The sequence below is a fragment of the Solenopsis invicta genome, chromosome 9 (assembly GCF_016802725.1).
Source record: "Solenopsis invicta isolate M01_SB chromosome 9, UNIL_Sinv_3.0, whole genome shotgun sequence".
In the NCBI taxonomy this organism is placed as follows: Eukaryota; Metazoa; Arthropoda; class Insecta; order Hymenoptera; family Formicidae; genus Solenopsis; species Solenopsis invicta.
In genome coordinates this window covers 11,044,288-11,072,249 of record NC_052672.1, presented here as the reverse complement: position 1 = coordinate 11,072,249, position 27,962 = coordinate 11,044,288, and the positions used below count along the sequence as shown (strand labels likewise).

The following is a 27,962-nucleotide window of genomic DNA, read 5'->3' as shown; positions in this document are numbered from 1 at the left end:
ATATGCATAAAAAAAAATTATGTAATTTTTCACGATATTAAAATTATTATCCGATGTAAATAGTGATGATAAAGCAAGTATAATAGTAAGTATTATACAATATAATAGCATTGCTGCAAGTCATTAATCCTATAATAATTAATTGATATTAGGCTGGTATTAACATAACGTACTAAAACAGTTCTGAATTGTAATACAAACATAACGTTGATGATTGGTGCATTTCATCTTATTATTTCAATATCACGCCAATATTAGATTAATATTGATCTGCCAAAACCGAAATTTCAGCGCTCGATATCGAACCATTTGTAAATTTTCAAATAATTACAACGTCATAGATTTCCTCGATTTATACTTTAATGTTTTATATATTCCCATCATGTGACACAGTTTTAACTAGCATTATTGGATTGCTCGTCTTAAAAATGATAAGAAATGATATCTTTCCCCGAGTAAAATAAACCTCTTTATAACACTCTTCTTTCAAAGACTATATAACACTTTTTACATCTACTTCAATCGAAAGTTATTCTGAAAACGATATTGCGAGATAAAATCGTCGCACCACAATAACGCAAATAACTATTTAACAATAAAAGCTTAGAGAAGCGTAATTTATAAAGTATACTTCGTCAACCAGAAAATCTTTCCGAAACGCGTGCAAATATTTTTACCAATTCCAAAACAGAAAAAAAGAAGATAAAGAATAACAAACAGCATAAATAACAATAACAGTAATTTAAAATTATCTCTTTTTGTATTTGCGTGTAGTATTCGCTTTTCGTAATTAAATTCAGTGAATTCTTCCGCAAACCTGAGAATCAATGCCGCCTAAGTATGGATATCCGCTCTTCGCCTCGCTGGGGCTGTGCGGAGTCACGTGAGGCGCCATCCCTGTTGAGACTGATACCCCGGAAGAGGATGCACCACCTTGCACCATGCAGGCGCTCATGTTGGACCCGGACGGGCTGACGCTACCCCCAAGACTGCCCAGATTGAGATTGGTGGAAGTCAGATTGGAGGCAAGGTTGCTGCTGCCGTAATGAGAGGAGTTGAACAGTCTACAACAGGTGAGAGTGAATGTGCTTTTACAGGGAAATAAACGGTAATCTGAGAATGATAAAATAAATATTTATTTCTGTCAGAGAGAGAGAGAGAGAGAGATTTTATATTCTCGTAGAGTTGTTAAATATACATTTGAATCTAAAACTTCCTCTAAATAATACAAATCATATAAACAAGGAAATAAAAATAAATGAGAATAGATTACTATGACTTTATTTTAGAATTAGAATTTTATTAATGCAAGACGTAACATAATATATTAACTTCTATATGAAACTTTTATATTCCTGTACCTTAACATGATATTTGAATCCAAAACTTCTTCAGAATAATACAAATTATATAAACAAAAAGATTAAGAAAATAAATGAGAATATATCATTAGGATTTTATTGATATAAAGCGTATTATATCATATTACACTTTCTATAACACCAGAAGTTTCTGCATTTCTGTATCTCATAATACTTGAAAAAATTTAAAATTTCCTCTGAATAAAATCACAAGAAAGTTGAAGAAATAAATGAGAGTTATTATTTAGATTTTATTAATTGCTTTATTATTAATTAATATGCGTTTCTATTAATAATGTAAAAGTATTCAATTTTTAATCTTAATTTTAGAAAGGCTTGAGAAAGAATTTTATCTTTCATTAAAGTTATGAAATTGTGATGCAACAACTGACATTATTAAATATTGATGGAAAAAGAGATATTCTTTCACGAGTCGCATAAATCAATCGGCAGTTAAAGGAATACATTAATGCCAATAATCGTAATTATATCTACGTTCGACATCTTGAATGTAAATTAACTATTGTACGTGCACTTATGTACGAATGCATGGGGAGTTACGTTGCGATACGATGAAATGAGTCGCACAATGGTGAAAGGTGTCCACACTATGGTAATACGAAAATGAAATTCCGGCGTGTGGTTCTCAAAGTGGTTACTGCCGTTTGCAAGGCGATACCGCACTCACACACGCTCTGCGAATCGGTTAGGGCGTGTCGAGGGCGGCAGCGGTCGATTTCCAAACATCGTCGCGGCCCTTTGAGCATTCCGATACACTACTGTGATTAAGGATCTCAGATCGTTGTCCCTTGAGTGGCAAAGCCACGCCGTTGTTTTTATTACGATATTTTATTACAATTTATTACGATTCTTTTATCTTAAAAGATAACTATAATTATTTCAGTGTATATAAGTGGACAGTAGAAGCATAGAAAAAACTTTTCTTTAACCCTCTTATTTAAAGAAATAAGGATTCCCGATAGTATAAATAATCTAAATTATGATCGTAAAAATTGCAAAGAAATTAATATTTTATTAAATCAATCTATACAATACAAAAAATTATATTATTATGTTCAGTATTATTCCTGTAATAAAAATTAAGTAAATTTATTCAATTTGAACAAATTTATTTAAGCAATAATTTTTTTTTTAATGATTTTTGAAATGTTATCTTTTTAATATTAAAAAATTAAAAAAACTGTTAATACATACGATCCTTTTTTGAATGTTTAAACAAAAATTAAAGTTGTATCTCAAACTCTTTCTAAATTCCGTAATCAAACTATAATTGCAAATATGAAATATATCAAATAAAATATCAAATTAATTAAGATTTATTAAATTAGATTAATTTTATTTTATCTACTTTTTTATTTAATCTATCTTATCATTCTCTAGATAATTTTAAGTTATCTGAACTCAATATTGTTCACATACGTACACATATAATTTTTCTAGTACAGTTCGACCGAAATTTTGGTTTCAGTTTTGGTTATGAGCAATTTTGGCCAAACATTGAGGTTTTAATTAAGTTTCGGTTTCAGCCAAAATTTAAAAGGAGTTTCAGCGATGTAGCTGAAATTAATCAAGTTGTAAAACTTCTTGAACAAATTTTTGCAGATAGACAATAACTTGTTAGACACAAATGCAAAAAAACTATTATTTTTGTCTTACAACATTCGATTATTTAATTAGAATTATTAGTTTCAAGATTACTGATTGCAATCCTATAGTACAAAACATTTGTAAACATGAGAAATTTATTCTATTAATTTTCTAAAGACTAAAATATATTTTTATTTTCTAAAAAAAATTTTTATTTTATTTGTTGAAATTTTATTACTATTTTAAGATAATGATTTGTGATACAATAATGTATAACGCTAAAAGGTCATAATAAAATTGTAATACTAAGATAGTGGTAATATATAAATTTATTATTTCGATATTTATGAAGTCTATAAAGAATATATTTATACAGTACCTTTTTGTGCGCATGTCTACACATATTCTCATGAAAGTTTCGGTTTCAATCGAAATTGATATATAATCAAATATTCGGTTTTGGTTTCGGCCAAAATTAAAAAAGATGATTTCGATCGAACTCTACTTTCGAGCATTGAACTGTGAAAATAAAGATTCAGATTGTATCTTAAAACAAACTTCCTCTAATCCTATGATTTATAATTGCAGATATTGCTGTTGATACAATATACATACTGAAAATTTCGGGAACAATAACAGTCGACGGGGTGCGTGACGATGTGCGTCGCGCGCGTGACCTCGCGCGCGCGACGCACATCGTCACGAAGGTAGCCGCGCTATCACTCGCGCTCCGCGACTCGAGCGAGCAGGCTGCGGCGCACTTCACTCCGTGTGTGTCGTCGCAGTATTACCTCTCGTCACGCAGCTCTCCCTCGACAATTAGGTAATGTCCGTGCGTATAACTTAACTCTCCCTATTAGCGATGCGTCAACATATCGAGGCACTTACTTACCCGAGCAGATATAAGTATATCGCGTACCTTATTCATCTACGGCAGTAATTCGAAGCGAGCGACGAAGGCTGCGATACACGGAAAAGACGCCACGATAAACAGGTTATGAGCAAATCCGGCAAGCGTCGTTGAGAACGCAGAAGATTACGATTTTAACACTTTTCTTATTCTGGGTATTTCGTGTCGGAAAGATTCTTGTTCGTAGGAGTTTCTCGCAAGTTCGATAGATTATTAGATTATATACACTTGACTATTTTCTAAAGTAAAATTTTAACATTTATTCTAGAAAGCTGAAAGTATGTTAGTGAACTTTTACAGATTTTTTTAACCATTTTAAGTAAGCGAAAAAAATGAATAGATTTTCGAGATATCCAGGATCGTATCGTAAAGATTATAAAATTCCCCCACCCGTGATTGACCCATCCGCCTCTCAATTCAATTATGATTTTATTGTGTCGTGATTTTCACGAGCGGTAATTAATTCTTTTGACGCCGTACGAATTCGCGCTTCGCCCTAAGCGACAGTATCATCCTTTCTGGATTCGAATCGAGTGATGTGCGAACAGTAATCGGGTTAACAATGATCGAACGATAGCATCTTGTTATTGGACGGCACCGAGGTAAAATGTGTCGCTGCTCGCTCGCTGGAGTCGCGGGGTAACGCGCGAGTGGTAACACGGTGACCATGCCGACAGTACACATCACGCGCGCAAGATTACGTACACACGAAGGATAGAGCGAATCATTTGTTTTTTTCGTACGTTTCGTGGAATTACGTGTCGTGTGCGCAAACATAACTGATCGGCGGAATGTGCGAAGTATCGCGTAATCGTGTGTCCATCATTTTCGTCGATTGGCATAACCGATGCGTTCCTACGCAGAGAGAGAGTCGCGAATGTGAACCTAACCAAGAAGCTTGACGTGCCGGGCGGAGGCTTTACGAATTGACACGAGAGGCAATTGACACGAGAGGCAGTACCGCGATGGGCATATGCGGAGTGAAGTGCGCCGCTTGCGAGTGGTAGCACGGCGACCTTCCCGACGGCGTGTATCGCGCTCGCAAGGCCGTTAGCAAGCAACGAAGGGTAGAGCGGATCGTTCGTTGTTTTCGTACGTTTCGCGGAATCACGAATCGTGTGCGTGGGTACAACTAATCGGAGTGTCGTGCAAAGTACCGCATAATTGTCTCCATCGTTTTCGACGATTGGCATAACCAACGCGTTCCCTCGAGTGTAAACCTCGTATCTAACCTAACCTAACCAAGAAGTCTGAAGTGCGGAGGCATGGGGGATCGTCGTCAAAAAACGGCGGAGCTATGCTTCTGTCAGGTGAATAATTACGCCGTGTTTAGGAGTACCATTGGTAATCGGACTAAAGGACTTTTTTAAAGTCCAATCGTTCTATATTTTTGTTTGTGCCGGCTTACGCACTTCTGATCTACTGATAAAATTGAAGTGTTTTCGTTGACTCGAAGCGCAGGCTCGTCCGACTACTCGTCCGACTACTAGATATCTTACGGGTTTCATAAACGAGTGTCGTACAGTGTTGCGCGAAAGACATTTAGTGAATTAGTCCGCACGCGTAATTATCAACGATGTTCCGCGAGTGTTGTGCTACTTAAGAGGAAGACCTGGCCACCTGAGAGGAGGAGGAGGCTTGGGAGAAGCGTCGGGCGTCAGCGGAGCAACATTGCGGTAATTCATTATTTACTAATTATACATTACTAGTTATTAATAGTTTAATTTATTTTGGATGTTTAAATAAGAATTAGAGAAAAGAAATTTTGTACATGAAATCTTAGGGGATTTTGTATTTAAGAAATAGAGTTCTCGTGAAACTTGTATAATTATTTCATTAAATATTTATTTGTTATATTATCAATTAAATATTATCAATTTATTTCATTAAATATTTCAAAGAAAGAATATAAAATTCAACAAACACAGTTAATCTTTTAATTATTTTTTAAATACTGCTATAATTTGAATTTTATATTTGTGTGTTATAGAATCAACGTAGTCATCGCAGCTAATAACTCCGCTGTTGCGCATCGGTCGGTGAGTGATAATTTTTTTATACAAGGTAACATCTATGAGAACAATTAATTACAAATTAATTAAAATTAATTATATATTAATTATGTATTTATTTTTACTTTTATATACATACAATAAATACAACTGGATATATATTTATCGACTCATTTAACAACAATATAATATTAAGATTAAACAAATATATAATATCTCATAGATTCGTTGCCTTAACTTTAAAATATGCTGGAATAAATTAGAACATTTAACCTAGGATTATTTGTCGATTTATTGTTTGCATGAGGATGCGAATGCAGAAGACATGTTAGAACTTGTCTTCTTACTTATTTATTTATTAGCATAATTTGATATTTTGTATATTTTATATAAGAAAGCATTTTAATGATATTATTTGAGCATGATTAATGTCAGTTACATTACTGCAGTAAATGTTTTCAGAGTTTATTTAATTAAAACTTTAAATAAATTTGACTAATATTAAATATGTAATTAAAAGATTTTTAAAATGTTTCTTCGCTTATGCTTGTATAATATATGTGATACACGCATATTTTAAAAGAAATTTCTAAATTCTTCTTGCATATTATTTATATATATATATATATTTGTTATTTTTTAATATTTATCTGAGGTATAAATGATATTAAAATTATTAACATTGGTGACATATTAAATTTTACAGCCATATAAGAAATCAATTCTTAATTAAAATAAATTTGAAACGCGTATCGATATTTGAGACGATTAAAGCGTACGATTGTAAAACGTAGTCGGCCCTTTGAGCATTTCGCCATGACGCTTAAGCACCCTAAATCCCGTCGGTGCTGGACCTAGTTCGCACTATAACTTTATTTCTTTCCCCCTTTTTTTTATTTAGAAGGTAGCGCGACGTTTCTGGCGGAAGCCGCGCGATTTATCGACCATACTCCGCCCTACGATTCTATTTTCGTGCAGAAGAATGTCTCCCTCTCCGCTCACAAATCAAATTTTTTTCTATGGTCGCGTTAACGAATTCTTAAGAATTTAGTGGCGACCGAAATTTACAGCTCGCGATTCTCCGGAATTAAAATCGGCCGTCAAATAAAATATGGAACTTACATTAAATATTCTATCGCCGGCAAGCCGACTTCGAGTTTCTTCCTGTATCATTAAAAAAATTCAGAACAATGTAAAAAATACTTGGGATTTTTTTTATAATAAGGCTCGATCGTTTTCAGTCAGTATTAAAGCAACTCGCGATTACCTCTCGATACCTATTAGCTTTCGTGAACGTAAAGAACGATTTTTCGCTGAAATATCTCATTATTTTAAGTATTTACACCTAGGCTCGCAGTGCTCTTTTTAATTGTCATTCTGATTTATTGAGCTTTTGTTTTTTTATTATAATTATTTTAACCGTCCAACAAAATATTTTCAGATCTGTATACGTAACTAAATTTTTAGATACTTTAATCGCTCTTTCTGTGTGCTATTTAAAATTTTTTCGAAATGTTATCTCTCACTTTACATATATCTTAAAGCTTGTCTTTTTCTTCCTGATAAGAAATACATTATTAGCAGAACTCGCGATTATTTTCCGACGTCTCGGGACAGTCTAAAGATTCATGAATTCTGCTAATGATGTATTTCTTTCAGCTTTAAGGTTATATTAGACAACGCAAAAAAGCACATTGACATTTCCGATCTCAAGACCTATTTTCTTTTTCCCAAATGGAATGCATTTCGTTATAACGTGACTCACAGCCGTTCCACAGTTCGTAGTTTCTGCGCTTGTCTAAACCCGAAACGGCAAAAAACGGCGACAACCATCGACAGCAACGAAATCGTTCGCTCGCGAGAGAAAGAGAGAGAGTGAGAGCCGATCACGAGAACGGAGAACGACCCCCCACGAGGTGAGCTGACGCTCCACCGGGGGTCCATCTCCGAGTATTATCCTGGATGTTTAAAACGGGCGAAGCTTCGCTCTGCGCGCCACGTGATGGCTCGGCACGGTGAACCAGTCCGTTGTTGTTACAGTGCCCAAAGAGGCCCAAGCGAGACAGTAAGCTCGGAACATCGCCGCGAGAAAGAGGCGCGCGCGGCAACGCGCGGAGATAAAGACGGCGAAGCCGGGGTGTTTCGAACAATTAATTCAGCCATTGTGGCGTAATAACAGGTTGCTCCGGTGGCCGGGTTGCTACAGTGTGTTGTTACACGCCGAGCGGACGAGCCGATTCACTTGAGCCAGAGAGATAGAGAGAAAGAGAGAAGGAGGAAGGCGAGAGGGAGGAAGAGACGGAGAGCATGGGGTACGAGGAAGCGAGAGGAGGAGAGAGAGCCAACGGGGCCCTGCCGACACGTTTTCTGTGTGGTCCTCAATTATGTTGCTTCTTGGGCCTCCGTAATGAAACGCTACCGGCTAATAATCCAACCCGGGTCTTGATCCTTCGACGCAGAGTGTATGCATCTGCGCCGTGATCCAGCTTTAACCGATCGCGCCAGCGCCGCGAAGGTAGTGACGATCGATCGCGGATAATCGTTGCGGGGGTGTGTTCGAAGAGTCATGTTCGATTACGTGTGTCCACGTAACTTTGAATTGCTTGCGAAAAACGAATTGTTATCGCATTTTAAGCAATGAGATTTAAACTCTTTTATTCCGAATCGGAAAAATCTTACTGATTTGCAGTACTGTACTTATAAATATGATCATCAGTGACTATTCATTATCTTTCAGTGAATTTTCTAATTAAGGATGTATGTGTCATATTTTAAAACATTACCAAAAATTTAAAAGTTTCATAGAATATTTTAGTATTGCGTTTGAGTATCTGTAAAAAATTTGAATCCAATTCATTTATTGGTTTAAATTTGTTTTATTTTTTTGTTTATTTGATACTTTTGTAAAATCGTATTTTGCAATACTTATTTGCAAATTTGATGGGCAAGTAATATCAATTAAATCGACATTTTTACATATACTAAAAAAACTCTAATAAATATTTGTGCAAAAATTCATTTAGACTTACTCGATTAAAAGTTATTTATTTAATTTTAGTTGTAAAACTCATTATAAATAAAATTTTTTATTATTTTCTTCTTCGCAGCTAGTCAGAGCCAAAATTCGGGTAATTGTGCCTAAAATTTTTTGTTGTTGATTAGGAAAAACAAGGAATAAACCTAGAGAAGCCTTCAGTTTTTAAATTTTAATCATTTGTAGCTTGTATAGTCAAAACATCCTTAAGAAGGAGGTACTCTCACTGACCGAAATTGGTATATTATCACTGATAGTGCATATAATATCACTGATTGATATAGTTATGAGTATAGCGCTAAAATCAGGCTATTTATTGTCTTTCAGTGAATACACTGATCACGATTTAGCCAGTTATATTAAAATTAAATTTTACTTCAAATAAAAATTTTTACGCAAATTAATCGTGAAGAACTGTGGAACGTAAAATTGCAAAAAATAATGATTAAATTTTTGCATTAGAAAGAAATACAAGCCGCTATTTAAGGACTTGACATAATCTAATGGATCTAGTGGAAAGATACTGTATGAAAAGACGAGAATAATACGCGAAAGATTGACACGAGAAATCGTAACAAAAATTTTCGTGATAATACCTACGCGCTGTCAACGCGACTCTCTCCTTTCTGCTTGGTCTTACTACACTTACAAAATTTTGACAAATATAATGCATTAGTTGCTAAAACTTACCCGTAGTTATCCGGAGTCGCCCGCGGCCATTGCTGCTGCGCCGTGTAGTAGTTCTCCCCGTAGTTGTAATGCTGAGAATAGCCGGCGGTAGTTGCTGCGGCGGCAGCAACGCTCGCCTGCCCATAGCTCTGATAGCTCTCAGCACCGTTGCCATAGTGTTGGGTTTGGAAAGGTAGACTCATGTTGAAGGCGTTCAGTTGTTGGCTGTTCAGCTGTTTACGAAGCCTGGCGCGCCTATTGCTAAACCAGACCTGCACTCGCGCTTCCGTCAACTTCGTTCTGCGAAGAAAGGGGACACCCCCACGAATATCAGTAAAAAATATAAAAGAAAACCCGAGGGGGAATTCACAACCCAAAATTTTGTACACCAATGCCGATTTTTGGCATTGCTGTAAAACACTGCCGACATTTTTGTACACTGCCGACAATGCTTATTGTTAGTCAATGCCTACAATGCCGTCAATCCTATATTAAAATTAAGGCAATGCCATGCAATTATGAACACTACCGCGTGCCTATTATCATACGCCAATGCCTGCACAAGAATTCTAAAGCTTTCCCGAAGTATTCAAAAATTTTTGTGCTCAACCCCATGATCGACTCTGAAGTGAGCTCACCACTCCCCAACCACTGACGACAATGCCGTCAATATTATAGGTCACTGCTTACTTTTTTCGGCAGTCCACTGCCGAAATTTTGTACACCAATGCCGGCTGTGAATTTCCCCTCGAGAAAACCTCATCGTTTACACTATCACAAAGTCTTCAGTCTTATCTCGCAAAAAAAATGTCCAAAGTTAACGTTGTCGAAAATTAGAAGAAAATCTTTAGTTTTATTACTTAGAGCTCTACAAACTTTATTTTCTGTTGTATTTGTAATAATTGTCTTTCAGAATGTTTAATTATTACACCAGACTAAAAAAGTACAAACTTTTTAAATTTTATTTTACTTAAAACTCTTATCAAAATTTGGAGTGCAAAACTACCCCACGAGTAGTTGTGTAGGCCAGTTTTAGTTAGTGTAGCTCATAATTTATATAGAAAATTGGCTGTCCGTATATATAATATTATAGCTATGGATGTGCTGAATCAGTGAAATTTTAACAAATCTTTCTTCCCTGTCAGCTTCGCGTTCAATTCACCCATAGCCAATGGGTTAACGTGCAATTTTTTACGAGACAAAAGATATTTCTAAAAAAAAAAAAATAAAACTTACTTTTGTGCGAGTTCTTCCCTGGTGTACACGTCAGGATACTGCGTCCGATGAAAAGCCGCTTCCAGTTGCTCCAATTGTTCACCGGTGAACGTGGTCCTACTTCTGCGTTGTTTCCTTTTCAGCGCGATGCCGGGTTCGCTTTCCGTATCGGAGTCATCTCCGCTACTTCCAGCTGAAAAAAAGATAAGCGAAGACCGCGCCGTTTAAATACTCAGTTTCATCATTAAATATTGAACTTGGGGAGTTTGCGTATCAATTATTAACTAATTTGTCTCAGGATACAGTAAAATCATTCCGCTATTCTGACGATGCGAAAGTTTGATATTAACGGAAACGCGAATATGCGCGAGCTTTAAAATACCGTCGATAGTTCTCGCGAGAGGAGAACGCAAGCGTGCGTTCCTTAATAGCGGCGAGAGCATCTCTCGGTCCAGCACGTGCTGCACGTCAGATACCGAAGATAGGAAGCGAGTCGTTCACGCCCACAGTTCACACGCCGGTCTCAGCAACCCACCATTAAGACCCTTCTGATTACAGCCGTGCCCAGCCGAACCTATACTAAACTAAAACACCGGAGAAATTAGGGTCCGCCGCGAAGAAATTAAGTTCTTTGACATGTCCCGTCCCACCCGAGCTAAACGAAAGCCCGTTCCGAAGGGGAATCGTTGTCTGGCCCCACGAGACACTATTTATGGAATTTCGAGTTTGATTTGTAACCCCTTCGGACCTAATTTGTTCTCCACGGTTTGTCCCTGTTACGCTGACCTTAACAACTACATGGATAAATTACAGCTCCGACATCGACGAGATTTAATATGAATAATTTAGTATTTTACATATCGTTTTAAATCAAAAATTTCACAAAATAAAATTTAGCAATTATTTATATTATTATTAAATATCCAGCAGTTTTTTTCCTTGCAGTACAGTTCTTTATGAACTGCGGGTATATTTTTGGTTAGCAACGTAGATACACAATATTTCTGCGCGTATCGAGGTAGCATCGCAGGTTTTACGTCTCTTTTTACAGCTGTACTCCGTAATTTACAAACTTATTCTCAGATTAAGTCGATCGGCCGACGAGAATGAACGTCTAAATCAATAGCACCTGCACGAACATCGGCCAGAATTCGAGAACCACGAAGTGCACGGCGGTTCCTGCCAGATTAAAGACCGCCGCGCGCTCGTAAATCGTCGCGAGCCTTTCAGAAGCATGCCCAACGATTTTTCGAGATCCTACCGCTTTTCACGAGCTATCAGCGCCCGCCGATACTCCATGAAATCGGGGCCGAACACATTCATCAAAAAGAGATTGCTTCCACGGAATAAGTTTATAATTACGCTCAAATTTATTAGCATACATTAGTAAATTTGTTTCGAGAAAGAAAATCTTGCTTTATATTAAGCATGTATAGATCATCTCAAAACATGACTAAAAATATAAAAATTTTATATATTCTAGTATTAGGTTTGAATTTCTGTGTAAAATTTGAGCACTTAATTAAATTTAATTTTGTATTCTTGAATCTCGTGAAAAATTACGTTTTGCAATATTTATTTGTAAATTTGATGGAGAAATAGCATTATCAATTGAATCGAAATTTTTACATATACACATACAATTTTACATATACATATATGAAAGAAATATTAATCAAACGTTTAGTTAAATAATGATTAAATAAATTTTGTAGTTACTGATACCAAAAACTTATAATTAGTTCTATTGTAATTATTTGGTTATAAATTGCATAAAAACAATTCTTTGGTTAGAAGGCTACAGATTGTTTGGTCAAACATGTTTAGTAATGATAACTATAAAATTCATTTGATCATTGTTTAATTAAACATTTGGTCTATCACCATATTTCTCTCAGTGTATTAATAAAACTAACAAATATTCGTGCAAAAAGTTATTTAGATCCATTTATTTGCTTAAAAGTTATTTAAAACTGCAGCAAAATATAGTAATTTTTGCTGCAAAAATAATTATAAATCAAATTTTTTATTGTTTCTTTTTTTGCGACTAGTTTCAGGATCAAAATTCGGATATTTACGACCAAAATGTTTTGTTGTTGATTAGGAAAAAAAAAGAGTAAACTTAGAGAAGCTTTCAGTTTTTAAATTTTGATAACTCTTTTAGCTCGTATTGTATAGCCAACACATCTTTAAAATGCAACGTGTATATGAATAAATTACATATTTATTCATTCGAGTGGCACGAAGATAAAAATAACACTGTTTAGTATTTAAGAAGAAAATTTTCATAAGAATACTACATAAAGAAATAATCTTCGCACAAGATCACGGGCGCTTAAAACGGGGCCGTTTACTACTGAAAAAAAGGTCTTTATTACCTTTTGAATCGAGATGTCGCGTATTCGCCGAGAAGTGTCGAGGTATAAGCACCGGCGAAAGAAAGGTCGGGAGATGCTAAACAATTACTATCGGGGGAGATGAGACCGGCGTGGCGATCGCCGTCCCGGGCGCGGCGAAGGTCTCAATCACGAGTCTCTCTGCCCCGCAGTAAGAGCATCTAAATCAATAGAGGGTGCCGTTCGCGTTCCGCGAACAAAACGGCGGGCACGGGGTGTGTTGTTGGCGGTTTGTAAGATTAGAGGCAGGCGGCCTGGGTACGAAGCCGAGGAAGACCACACGCCGCGGTTGTGCCGCGTAGGTATATATGTATGCGCACGAGGTCCCTCCGTCCTCCTCTCTCTCTCTCTCTCTCTCTCTCTCTCTCTCTCTCTCTCTCTCTCGCACCGTCGTCGGTCGGAGGAATCCACCATCCGCCGTCCTCGTCGTCTCGTTCCTCAGGTTCGACTGCTCGCTCTCCTCTTGGTCGTTCCACCCGATTTCTTCTTTCACGTCCGTCCGACAGCGAGGCCTCCACCACCCGAGCCTCCTCCTTCTCTAGCACGCGCTACGCCCCGATCTGTCCCTCTCACTTGTCCCCCGCGATCGTTCCTCCCGATTTCTTTTACGGAGAGAGACAGACCGCGGGGTTATTTATCGCGCGTGTTCTTGGCTACCGGAACCGCCGGGTGATCTTGCATTCTGGGACTGACACGCCGGCGAGGGGAGAAAGGTGCGCGGAAGATGAATGGACGCAGGACGAAATGATTGAAGTGTGTATTTGTGAGACCTTTTAAGTTCCCTCGCCCGCTGATTGCATCGTGCGTCTGATCTACTAGATTGTTTGCTATTTCTCATTTTGTCGCCATTTAACGCTTTCTATGCAACCATTCATTTAACTTCCAGTATTCTCTTCTTGAAAAAGAAAGGAACAATAATTAATGTACCGAAGAATAAACTCGATAGAAAATTAAATCATGCGTGCACGCATGCGCATGTTTGCGTCGGACGCTAGGCAGGTATTCTCGTCGAGCGAGAAACATCTCTAGGAAGACATCCCTATCCGTATTCTGTTACTTGACTATGATGATGTGTTATTATCGCATTAGTGCATCAATCGCTCAAGAGTTATCTCGCTCTCCCTCGCTATCCGCCGTCATCATAAGCCAATACATCGCCGACTTCAGTGCTAAACCATCACGCTGCGATCGCATAAAAAGAACGAAGGTTCCACGTCCGAGGTGTGCGCATTCAAAAAGACTCCGTCTTCCCCTGCTTCGTCTTCCTCCTCCTCCTCCTCCTCCTCCTCCTCTTCTTCTTCTTCGTTCTCCCTGTCTCCTTTCCTTTCGCGGCGGTGCATTAGCGGCGGGAACAGCGCCTGACTTTCTTCTTGTTCCTCCCCTTTGTTCGAATCATAATACATAATTTACCCGGCCCGCAAACGCGGCGGACCCAATAAAGATCTATGCGTCTCCCGCGGGACTTTTATCGAAGTATTCATAATTGAATCGCTACCTTCGGGCAATTTTACCTCGACGCCGCGACTTATTATATAAACGATTCTTCATGATAGAAATTTATCGGTAATAAATAATCGGCTTTATTTAAAATATAAAACTGTTTTTGTAAGATTACACGGAAAAAACAGCATCGTACGTCAGTATCAAATTGGAATTATATAAATATTCTATTTAACAATCATTTGTTTCAAGAAATTATATTTCTGCTTATATATAATTTTATCCTCTTTAAAGAAACTGATAATATTAAATTTTAGCAAAATATTTTACATTTGTACTTCAATATTACAATAATCATCTCAAAGAGCACCGTACGATTATTTTAATAATAATACTACTAAAAAGTTCTCACTTTGAATTTGAAAATATTGTTTCTAATTTTTTCCAATTTTTTTTTCTCAACTCATGAAAATTATTAAATAATAAAAATATTATTTTAACATAAAACTGTACAAAACTTCTTCATGTAAGTAATTACTTGTTTCTTTTTTTATTTTGTCTGTTCTTTTACTGTTCTATTTATTATTGTAATATTTTTCAAGTATTTCAATTCTTGTTTGAATTTTATAATATTCGTCTACAAAATATTTCTAACGGGTACTATGAACAACATGGAGAAGACGAAAGTCGCTTTCGCAACAGATTGGTCAATATACGCGACAGGAAGCAACAGGTCGTCTACCGTCCGTGAGTCCTTGCGCGAAGTTGCAATCTCGGGCATACGTCTAATCAAAACTAAATCTTCCCGACAAGGTAATAAACTCGACACATCTACGCGCCACGGGACGCCTAATATTTCTTCGCGCCCCTTACCGCCGGTAATAAATAAAAAAGAAAGGAATTCCCCTTTACGTTCGCCGACCGGACCTATATTCCTACCAATCTCCAGCGTGCCCACGAAACTGCTGGATACTTCAATAAGTAGAACTCGCGTGCACAGACGCTTTTGCGCATCTCGAGTCTCGTGTAACATTCGTTCAATTCATTCGTGAACGTAGAATAAACGAAATACAAACGATAACTTTGCGAAAAGCGTGATGATGTCAACGTAATAATATCCCTTGACAATGCGCTCGGTAATTGTACTAATTACTTCCATATGCTTGCATTTATAAACGCGTAGATAAATATTATAATTAAATATTATTATAGTTATATTATTATTAAAAATGCTCGACTTTAGAGATTTTACGCGAAAGGATAACGACTTCCTGGATCGTATGGGAAAAATGCCGAGACGTATTTCGGAACGGGCACCTCGAGCACACGAGCTACAAACGGTCGATCGTCGCGATCGTCTTGTCTCAATTAACTTAGCACACGACTACGCTATAATTACGCTTATCGCTCGATTAACCCCGGGCGCTTCATTTACGTCCGCCCCGGTGGCTTATGCAGTGCTAAAACGACGATACGTATCACGGTCGTAGAGAGTCTGAGACTTTTTTTTTCTGATAGCGATCGGATCGCCGTATAGAAAATCTTGATAATCTCGATAGATCGAATCGCGATAATCATAATGTTAATCATAATACTCACCGAGAATACCATCGATAGAATGATTTCTACGTAGATCATCGCCGGGTCGTGTCTGAGTGACCGGTCCACGTAAAAGTCTGGTGATACTGGACACGGAAGGTGCCGAGGCTTTGTCGCAGACTCCGTCCTGCTGGCAGAACCGCGTTGGACTAGTTAGTATAATTTTTCTTTCAACCGACGTTTATTTCGCGATTTAAGACATTGCACTCGATTCAAATAGTATAATATGATAGAGATGCATTTAAAAAAGGAACAAACGAAATTAATCACATTTTAAGCACTTTATATTTAGATAACGTTTAACGTATTTCATCATTTACTTTGAATTTTGTAACTGCGTTTGTTTATACCAGAAAAAAAATGAAATAAGGTTACTACACCAGTCGCTGAATCACTAGTAAATGACCGTTTAACCATTTTATGCTCGAATTTTATTGAGAAATTAGACATATATTGTTTAGTTATTTTTAAAGGTTTGGAGAATTGCTAAATACCAAAATGTCAAAATATAAAGATTCAAAATCGTAGATCTAATATGACGAATCCAAGAAATAAAGTGTCATTAAATTGTAATGAAATCATTTATTAGGGATACACTTATGCGTTTATTTGGCGTAAACGTAAAGAAATTGTTTAATATAGGTGTTTTTTTCTCTATCGATCTCTAAGTATCGGTCAGTATCATTTTTTCCCCATTAATAATTATTTTTTCAATCATTCAAACGAAAGGCTTGAAAATTGTATAAATACGCTTTCATACATTATGTGCATATAAATATCAGAAATTTACACTATTTAAATTAAATTTGATTAATTGCCATATAAAAATAATAAAGTATCATGTCAGACTGTTCATGATTAGTCTCATAACTTTTCGATTTCACTATGAAAATAATTTTTTATATTTTATAATTATATTTATATCATGACACTTTTTAATTAAGTAAATTTAAACAATTTCCTTTAAAAAAAACTATATTGTTGAACTAGATAGCTTAATTTATATATTTTTAAAGACATTGGTACATATGTAGATAGATTCGAAAAAGTTAGAAAAATACAAAAACAATGTGACTTACTTCAAAATAATAAATTGCAGATTAATTTGTATTTTTAAATTTTTCATAAAATTTGATTAAAAAATAACATCTTTTAGCTGAAAATGTTACATAAAGTTTGTTTTTATTTGTTTTTTTACTGGGTACGAATTCTTATTTCTTCATTGACTGGTGCAGTGAGCCTTTAGCAACTCGTCTTATTGTTAGAATACTTCCTGCTTCAAAGAAAAATATAAGCGCAATTGTTTACGGGCGATATCAACGGACCTTTATCAATTTCTCGCGTATCTCCCAGCTGAAGATCCCAGGGTTCTGCCGCCTAAGATCCTCGATCCTCGCCTCGACTTCCGGCGTGGCGACTCGCGGCTTGCTGCCGCCGATCACACCGGGTCTGATCGATCCCGTTTCCTGATACCGATTTAAGATCTTCGAGACGCAGCCGTGCGAGACCCTGAGCTGTCTCGATATGACGCACGGCCTGACGCCGGCCGCTGCCATCTCGACGATCTTCAAGCGGATATGATTCGGTAATGGACGACCGTTGATGAACACACCTCCCAGTTGGTTCACGCGACCCTGTCCTGCAAATGTAATAAAGCAGAACCGTTTACTATAATGGCTCGTCACCGGTTGCGAAGGTGTCTAGTACATCTATACTGTCACGGTATACGAGAAAGAGCGACGAGTCATACACGATTATTTAATAATAACGGAATGGGCAAAAGGCCGTCACGCAGATTTCGGTGTCGGAGACATCAAAGACGACAGACGACGTAGATCGTAGTCACCACTTTGAAAGGCGTTATTTTCCGGCGTGAGGAATACGGAAAGCGCAATACAAATTTTTACGAAGCAATTATATTGACGTATACGAGACTACGTACATGAAACTAAATACGCGCACGTATTTAGCTGTACCGCGCGAGACGAGAAGAAAACACCACCGTGCGCTGGATGGTAACGAAGTCGAGGAAAAATAGCGTGTTTTCTTCTCGGCGCCGCGGTACAATGCAACGCTGCGGTGCGCGCAAGTGGCGTGGCCACTTTTCAAAATGAGAATAAGCGGAGCCGCACACAAAAGTGACGGAGGAGAAGAAGAACGACGGAGAGGTTCAACTCGCGCAAAAGAGAGCCGCTTAGCGGACAAAGCGCGGCGACACGCGAGGTGCCGCTCAAACACCGCTAATTACCGGTAATTAGCCCACCTCTCCTTCCTTTTCCCCCCTCCTCCGCCTTCCACGACATCCCCTTAATTAACTTAATTATAATCACGAAGTCAAACAAACGGCGTTACACGCGACGGGCAGAGAGCGGCCCCAGCTGGCAAAGGGGGGCAAAGAAGCGGAATGAGATGCGCGCGGACGCGGTGTGGCTCTTACGACGCGCCGCGAAGGTGGACCTCGCGTGCATCAGAAAACCACGAAAGAGGGCCGCGTCACGAGTTACGGCCCTGGGTTTTGCACGGAGTAGTAAAAGCTACGGACGAGGGAGCCGAGGGGAGACCCGGGGGAACGTCCGCAGGCGAAGCGGCCTTAAAAGCCCGGGGAGAGCCTTAAAAGCGCTCTCTCTTTCGCGTGCGGGGACAATGAGGGAAGTCCTCGACGGACAACCGGGGGCACGGCCGCATCCTGCATGTTTGTACCTATTTACATAAAGGAAGGTTTGCATAAGAGAGAAGAGCGGCGGCGCTCGCGCGGATGCTGCGTGTGATGCGCCGGATCGGAGATTTGAGGCTCTTCACGGCGGCGGTGACGTTGCAATGATGGTAAAGTGAACGCGCGATCAGTTTCGATAAAACGCGTATTTCTTCGTACGTTGCAACGTTAATTTATGCACTTCTGCAGGGAAAGGACAATTTTTTACTGTATCTAAAAAATTTAATCAAAAAATTTTATCACCTGAAGTGACTCTCGAAGATTAAAAATTTTTCAAACACAAATTTGTAACGCTGAAGATGCTGGAAGTCAACGAAAATGTAAAGATTAAAAGGAACGAGAGAATTGGTACATAGATTATATATTAAATTATTAAGGGTACAGCAAGAAAAAATTTGTTGAAAAATTAAACTATTTAGTCCAATACGTGTAAGTAAATGTTGAGTTGGTTTAATTAAGTTTTGGTTAAAAAATTTAAATGGTTCACATGAATTCTTTTTCTTGTGCAATTCAATAATTTTTGAATCAGCCCAATGTTTAGTTGATCATATCCGACTGAATATTTTAATTTTTTAACAAATTTGTTTTCTACTAATACGCAAAATTATCGTGGATTTTGACTCATTACTTGAACATGTACTGAGGAGAAAAGTTCTAAATTTTAATAAATATTCATTCGATTAATACTAATAAAATATTTACTAAATATTAGTATAAGAATAATTAATTTAATTTAAGCATCTATTTTTTAATAGAGTAAACATTTATGTACCGTAAACAAATATTTTATTAGAACTATTCAAATAAACATTTATTAAAATTTAGGACTTTTTCCTCTCGGTGCAAGATTAATTTTGAAATAATTTTATGTTGGTTCTATCCAAAATAATTACGTAGGATGTTCAAGTATGACAATACCTGCTGCAAATAGTTTTGACATTCTAGCAACCAATTTCAAATCTTCAATATAATTTTTTTTAATGGTTTAACATAATTCTCTGTATCTGAGATTTGTATCTCAACAAAACGTTCTTCCTACGTGCCTTTCAAGCATTTCTTTAGATTCCCTAAAAGGCGTCTCTTCTGAAAGCAATACTGAAGTACCTTAAACTCCGCCCATATACTTTATACTATCTCTTATGTTATCCTTTAGGACGCTCAATGACGCTGAAAATTATCCAAGAGCAACGAGAAAGAGTTATGTTTATCGCGGCAGGTTTTTAATGGCGAAACGAGCGGGGCTCGCGAGACGGGCTGCGACTCCTCGGCAATCCAAACATTTTCGCGATCGCATAGAGGACCAGCGCGGCGCGCGCGCTAGCGCAGCGCCAGTTCGTGATATATTCTCAGCCGGCTACCTGCTGCGAGAAGCGCGCGGGGCCTAAGGAGTCCGCTAATTACCACGGCGTAATTCAAAAGACGACCCCCTTCTCGGGCGCGTCGAGCTCTCCGGCACAAAAGTAGTCCCGTTTCGTCGTTCATCACGGGCCCCGGAGATTTACATCCCCCTCCGCTCCCCTCCGCGGTCCCTGCCCACCCCCCTGGGACCCTCTCGCGCTCGGTAAGGACATATCCGCGAGTGCGTGCAACGCACACACTCCCACACGCACCGACCGTGCCGGTGTGTATAGGCCGGGTTACGGTCCCGCCGGACACCTCTCCGGTGTATGACGTCAGTCAGGCCGCGGGGCCCGACGGGATTACAGGCAAGATCAAAAGGCGCCGACCGCCGCCGCCGCCGCCGCCGCCGCCGCTGCCGACGATGACGACGACGACGACGACGACGGCGAACTTTCGATGCAAAGCGCGCGAGTACCGCGCGAATATTTGTCACAAATTTCTCCAAAAAAAAATGGATGACCTGATCTGGAGATCGAAGTTGATGAAATATTAAGTGAATTTTCTGTATTGGGTCTTTGAAAATTTTTCTCAAGATCTTGCTAACCTGAAAGACAACTTTCAATACTGTTTTCCCACATGCTAGTGCGTTCTTCTGGTAAATGCGGGTTGAAGGATGCCCCAGGGACTGCGGACTCTGACATTGGATAACCAAGAAAAAGAAAAGTAAATTGAATAATTAGACAAGCGAGCAAAGCTAAAGAGAACGTGAGCTCTCTGAATCGGAATCAGTGAAAGCTTACTGATTCGCAATGCTATACTTATAATCGCTATACTGTGATCATCGGTGATTATTCACCATCGGGCATTATCATTGGGAGACTATGCATATGTTCACTGATTGATGTAGTTACATATAAGAATAGCACTGAAATCAGACTATTCGTTATCTTTCAATGTTTAGTATACTAATTTCGATTTAAAGAGAGCTCTTTAAATCTGAATCAGTAAAATTTTACTGATTTGCAATGCTATATTTGTAACTGTGATCAGCAGTGACTATTCACTGTCTTTCAGCGATTCTGTTTAAGAAGGGAATTATTGAAAGACAATAAATAATATATCATTGATTATAGTTATGAGAAATCAGACTAGTCTCAGTCTTTGCGATGGAATTACCTTGTATTGATCCGATTTAGAGAATAGATACAGAAATTGCTTAATGAAAGTAAGAAAAAATACAAAAGTCTCAGTAAGCCACAGTAGCCTCAGGGAAAAAAAGAAATTGAAGCATTTTCTTTTATCTTAATAACCTTTGTAAGCATTAATATCAATTAAAAAGAAAAGGAAAAGGAAATATTAATCAAAATAAAAGATACAAAAGTTTCAGTAAGCCACGGTGTGCGTATGTGTGCATGCGTGTGTGACCTCGCGAAGAAAGAAGATAATAAAATATTTTATCTTAATAGAATTATAGGAACCAATACCAATAAAAGAGAAATAATATGAGAAAGATAATTAAGGACAAGTCTAATAGCAATTTTCTCATCAAGATCTCTATCAGAGATCAGAAAAATGGTTCAGAAAATCCGTACGGTGGCACGAGACGAATGCCAGGAATGTCAGACTACTACCATTCGTCGCACGTGCAAAACGTACGCATGCATATGTTCGCGCCGCGATTCTTACATTCTCGCGAGACTCGCTCTTACGAACTCCGGTGATCGTAACTCGAGTCACGGAATCGAAAGTTGAATATTACCGTCCGCGCGAGCGGGCCCTTTACTCGCGTTTTTGTTCCCTATATCCGCCGATGAATATTGTTCGACGCGTTCTTGCGGAACGCACCGCCGCTACGTGCGTTCGCGGTGTTTCCCGCGCGATTAGTCCCGGTATCGATTGCAAAAGCCTGCGTTACCTATTCTCTTCGATCGGAAATCGAAGTGACTTGTACGTTTGTAAGGAATCTACGAGCCTTTGTCTAGATTCTGAAATACGGCGAAGCAGCGTATGATGATGAAAACTGAGACTAAAGCGAAAAAGATGGACGCTTAACCCTCCGAAGCTGACGTCGAAATTTATAATACAATTACTAATGCAGGCTCTGAGAAATCGTTTAATTTACATTAACTAAATAGCACTAAATAATTTTCAGGAACCAAAATGACACAATTCGTACAGAAAAGAATGAATATTAAATCTATTTTAGGAATGTATCAGATCTTGCAAAGTAAATAAAATTTGAAAAAGTGTTAAGGATGTATGGGTCATATCTTAAAAATAAAAATCAAATTTTGCAGTACTTATTTGCAAATTTGATGGAGAAATAACATTACTAATTAATTCAAAATTTTTATACTAATAAAACTTTAATAAATGTGCAAAAATTTATTTAGATCTACTTACTCGTTTAAAAGTTATTTATTTAAAACTGCAGTAAAATATAGTAATTTTTGCTGCAAATATCATTATAAATTAAATTTTTCATTATTTTCTTTTTTGAAGCTAATTTCAGAGCCAAAATTCGGGCATTTGTGATCAAATTTTTTTATTGTTGATTAGGAAAAAAAAAGAATAAACCTAGAAAAACCTTTAATTTTTAAATTTCAATAATTTTTAGCTTGTATTGTATAGCCAAAGCATTCTTATATTAACACTTTAAATAAACTGTATACTCGTACATATGAACGTTGTATGAATAAGATCATATTTTTATTTAATTTATTTACTCTATTTGTTATTAAAAATTAAAATATTTTTTACAATTACATTAAGAAAAATCTCTATTTTTTAGTATAAATACTTTAAATACTTCAAGATAATTTATACAAAGTTTTATTGTGATTGTTTAGTTATTTTGTAAATAAATAAATAAATAAATTTTGTTTATTACAAAACTGATTTCTGTATCGCAATGAAACTTTACAAAAATTACCGTAAATATTTAAAGTACTTAAATAAAAAAATGTTAATTTTTTTAAATAATTTTTTATCCAGATAAAAAAATCGCTGCCTTTTTTCTACTACTTTCAAAAACAATCTGTAATTTGTCATAATTTTTTAAATGTTTTGTGAAATGTCCTATACATCATTAAAAACAATATTTCAAGTTTTACAGTTGACGGTGAGCGATTAATAGACTCACCGTCAACTCCGGAAGGAGTTAAACAATGAAGAAAAGTCCCTTCTATCACCGGACTTTTTAAATGCCGCGGCATTCAGTTCGGCTGTAACAAAACGATTGTCTCGAGAGGACAATTTAATCCAAGCAGCTGGTGAGTGATTTATGTCCTCGCGTAATTTATTATGGCGCGATCGCGGCAGAGTCATTTTCGCGGGACTCGCATGGTTCGTGTGGTGGACCACCCTGTTGTACGAGTGTGTCAGCCCGACAGAGAGAGAGAGAGAGAGAGAGAGAGAGAGAGGGAGAGAGAGAGAAAAAGAGAGGAGAGACTGCACGGTAAAACGGTCAGAAGAAATAATTTCCAGCATGAATTATTGATAACCGGCGATTGATTGTTCGGCGATCAGGACTTAATGCCCATGATCCGCGTGCGGACGTGACGAGATAGCGGGGTGGGTCCGTGTCTGATTTGAATTCGCCCGAAGAAGCGTCGCGCATCGTTAATTTTTACCTGCGAGGCAGCGCCGGCCACGCCGGGCCGAGGGCGCTCTTAGACACGTAGGCGCTTAGAGAATTCCGAAATAATTGTGGCGTACGTCGCCGGCCGTTTATTACCCGCGTGTCGTGAGACGCCAATTAACCCTCTTTCCTCCCCGATCGGCCTCGATAAATTATTACGTGCGAAGAGCCGACGCACCGTACTTTGCGGCCACGACACTACCGCGGTTCACGAGCCGCGAGCCGTACAATTACGGCTCTCTGTACGAGACTTTTCTTTATGGTAATCCCCTTGTGTCCCCCTTGTCGCGGTCCCCTTATCGCTCTTAAACGGTAATAACAACGTGTTATCCGAGTATTAATTGAATCTTATTAAGGATCGCATCGTGGTATGCGATCGCTCTAATTTTCGCGTGATGAAGTACGCGTAGCGTCTCACGGCCCGCAGGAATTACGGGATGCGATCGCTAAATTTGTTATTCGAGGCTTTTAGCCGCAGCTGATCATCATCCAATTATGACAACAGAGTCTTTCGCAGCATTTCAATTGCGTATCGTTTCATCTGGTGTTTCTGATTATCGAGTGGCTCGATTATCTCTCGGGCACAAGCGAGAGAGAAAGAGAGAGAGAGAGAGAGAGAGAGAGAGAGAGTTTACGAATGTAAATCTCAGTGTATCGTATTAAAATTTAACGCTTCGTAAAAGTGTAGGGTTGGGTAGTAACTGGTTAAAAAATTAACAACTTTTAACTCAATTATTTTCAAGTAAGTTAATTTTTAACTTTAGCTAGTTGTTATCTTTAAAACACGTAAATTTAACTATTAACTTGCTTTTCTAAATTCATGTAAACTTAATTTACATGTAAGATATTAAATTTATTTGATCCACATTGTAATTGTTTTATTATTTAGATTATTAATATAATTTTAAAAATTTATGACATTTTTAAATTCAATATAAGTAAATAAAGCTTTTTAAAATTAACTTTTAACTTAACTTAATGTAGACATCATGTAGATAAAGTTTTGCTAATATAAAATATTAGTTATTCAATACATTGAAAAATTAATAAATAAATGGAACGATTGTTTCATAAAAAATGATGGCAATTACATATTACAGAATAAATAATAAATTATAACAAAATTACACAATCTTTATATTATTTATAAAAATGACGTTACTTTTTAGACTCCCTAATACTAATAATAAATTATTAAGGCATTATTAGGTGCAGCATTAATTCTTAAATATGTAAATCTTTTTTTTATATAAAAGACGTATTGTCCGCGGCGAATTTAACAATAATTGCCGAGCGGCGCGCGTACGAAACGATTCCAAGGGTGCAAGGGGTCAATTTCGCATGCATCAAGCGGAGCGACGAAAGTTCCGTTGCGCCGATTACGCAATCTGCCGCGATACGAATGCGGCAGATCGGTCCCCCGGACGGAGAATCGGAGGATGAGAGCGGAAGGTGCACGCGCGTACCTGAGTGGGAGTAACCGCATGTACCGAAGGGATGCATGTACTTAGTGCGTGCGGTGTGAGTTCCGAGTCGCGCGAGGACTTCAATCAACGTGCCGTCGCCCGGGGCCTATCCGATATCAGACATTAGGTACCCACGGGTACGGGGTACGGGTACCACCCCCTCGGGACTCTTCTCTTCGAACGATCCGACGCCCACTACGCGCGGACCTGTGTATTGAACTTTATTCGAAAGCGGCCGTCTTTCCTACTTCCCCTTTCGTCCCTCCCTCCCCTTCTTTTTCCTCTTTCTCTTCCTGTATATTCGAAACGATGGATAAACAATCGAGATTTAAAGGCGCACGTGAGTGAAAGCGATCCGGACCGTTCGAAGTCATTCGGAGTTCAGTTCTCTTTCTGCATTGTGTAGAAGAAATAAAGAAAAGAAGCTAACTATATTTATACAGCTCTGGAAGGTAAATTATAGAGCTAATTGAGACTAAGAGTATGATGTGTACAATGATGAACGTATTATATAATATATTATTGTATAAATTATCAAATAATTGAAATAAAAAGAACAGAGTTATGGCGTTCTTCTATTGACTCTTTACGGAGTTGGAGCGTTGGACTCTCTTCAATTAACTAACGTAATAAATCACAAAAAATGAAAATAGCATATTCTCTCCTGGCCTGTTTTTTTTTTGTACCCCTCAGCTCGAATTGCCCCTCGCAATTTATACGTCAGCGTCGCGCACTGTTCCATAACTCATAAATTACACAATGCAGAACGACGTACGGGCTTCTGTGCTATTATTTATGCACAATCTCTATCTCCCTCCCTCTCCTTTTATCTCTGTCTTTCTTGGCCTTTTTGTCCAGGCCTTTAAATCATTATAGTCAACATGTCACGTGTTATATTGCGAAACACCGTATATACAAATTAGTCATTACATCCGGATTACGTAACGGCAACAACTACCGTAAGTTTTCGCGGGTGATCAGTTCTCTCGGGCTGAATTAATAGACCGCACCGATTGCGCGCGAATCGGACGGTAACGGTGTTGTAAAGATGGCAGAGTTCGCCCATTGGGAGTTGCACATGCTTGCACCGGCGGACAGCGAATAATTCAGTCAAAGCGCATCGTAAAGCTATTAACATCGGCTGTAAAATATCTGCGGCACCATTGCGGAAACGCCTGCGGGCGTCCAGCGTCATCGTGAAACTCGCGTTGACGTTAATTGCCAGATATTCTCGACGAGGAAGAGTTTCTAAGAATAGCGGAAGACGTTTATTTTTTTTTCTTTTTCTCTTTACGAAGTTAAACATCGATGAAACAAATTTGCATTATTGTGAAGCTTGGACGTACTAAATACGAGCACGTAAATTGTCGAAACTCGATGCACAGATGCGCGTTTTAACGAATTTATATATTTCGTAGAAATAAATGTACATCTAATTATATATGTAATATGCAATGATATTTATTTTTAATTATATTTATAACGATATTTATTTCTATTTTTTACAATGATATTAATTATGATATTTATTTCTAAGAAGCATCGAAGGTGAAAAAGTAATGTTAGAAAATTGCAAAAAATGTTTTGACGTTCATTTTTGGAGCTATTCAAGAATTGTTATAACTAATTAAAAAGTTACATTAATTATTTAAGCCTTGTATATTATATCGTACACATTGCTTATAAAGAGACATTATTATTAGTAGAATGTTCATGGATCGACGCATCGGAAAACGTGTTTGGTATTCCTACTATATTATCGGAGAATGAACTACAAAACACCTATTTTTTAAATAATTTCCTAGATAAAATTTGAGCGCCTTTTAATTCTCGGAGTTGCGTAGTCGCATATTGTGGACTACGTAAGGTTGCAAATTATAATTTGGAAATCAAGATATTTATAGGAAGGATCTGTAGGAATTCTTACGAATTCTTCTTTTTATTTTGCACGAGATGTCAGATATCCTTAAAATAATTAAAATTCTTACCTTGAAACGGATAGCCAGTAAAATAAGGTGCCATGTTGATAGTGCTGACTGCCATCTAGCTGTTCCTGTTTCCAGGAAGGATCTATGTCTTCCCACTTCTCTCTTTCTCTCTCTCGCTTTCTCTCTCTCTCTCTCTCTCTCTCTCTCTCTCTCTCTCTCTCTGTCTCTCAGTCACCAGCAGCACCAACCACACCAAAGATTCTCACTTCCGTCGATTTCGAGTCCTGCTCACAATCCGATTCACAAGTCGAATCCTCGATTTCTCGCGTGCGTCCAGCGATGACGATCGGCGTATCGTTGAGTGACGACAACGGTGACACTCGACTTCGCCTTCCACCGCGTGGGGCCGAAACGAAAAGTGGGCTCGCCGCCCTTTTTCTTTTTTTTTTTTAATTTTCGCCAAGACGCAAAGCAGGACAGACCTGTTGGCTCCGGGGTCTCGACTCGAACTGCCGGTTCCTACGGCCGCGATCGTCGAGGGCACATAAAAGAAACGAAAGGCAGGCACGAAAGGAGGAAAGCCTCCGTCGAAAGGCTCCGCCTTCGTCGTGGGGCCCCCTTTGAGGAGCG

General features: G+C 38.0%; 1 protein-coding gene across 2 annotated transcripts; it reads right to left on the bottom strand.

Moving 5' to 3' along the window:
* Nucleotides 1-27,849, bottom strand: LOC105207407 (protein gooseberry). Of its 2 annotated transcripts, none has more exons than XM_011176850.2 (6): nucleotides 27,393-27,849; nucleotides 17,570-17,883; nucleotides 16,245-16,374; nucleotides 10,831-11,002; nucleotides 9,616-9,894; nucleotides 1-1,064 (listed from the first exon to the last, which is right to left on the bottom strand). In XM_011176850.2, the coding sequence occupies exons 1-6, from the start codon at nucleotides 27,445-27,447 to the stop codon at nucleotides 797-799; spliced, it is 1,218 nt and encodes a 405-aa protein (XP_011175152.1). In that variant the 5' UTR covers nucleotides 27,448-27,849; the 3' UTR covers nucleotides 1-796. The 2 variants fall into 2 exon arrangements, with proteins under 2 accessions (XP_011175152.1, XP_039309475.1); XM_039453541.1 differs by having other exon boundaries at nucleotides 16,245-16,371.
* Between the last annotated feature and the right edge of the window lie 113 nt (nucleotides 27,850-27,962).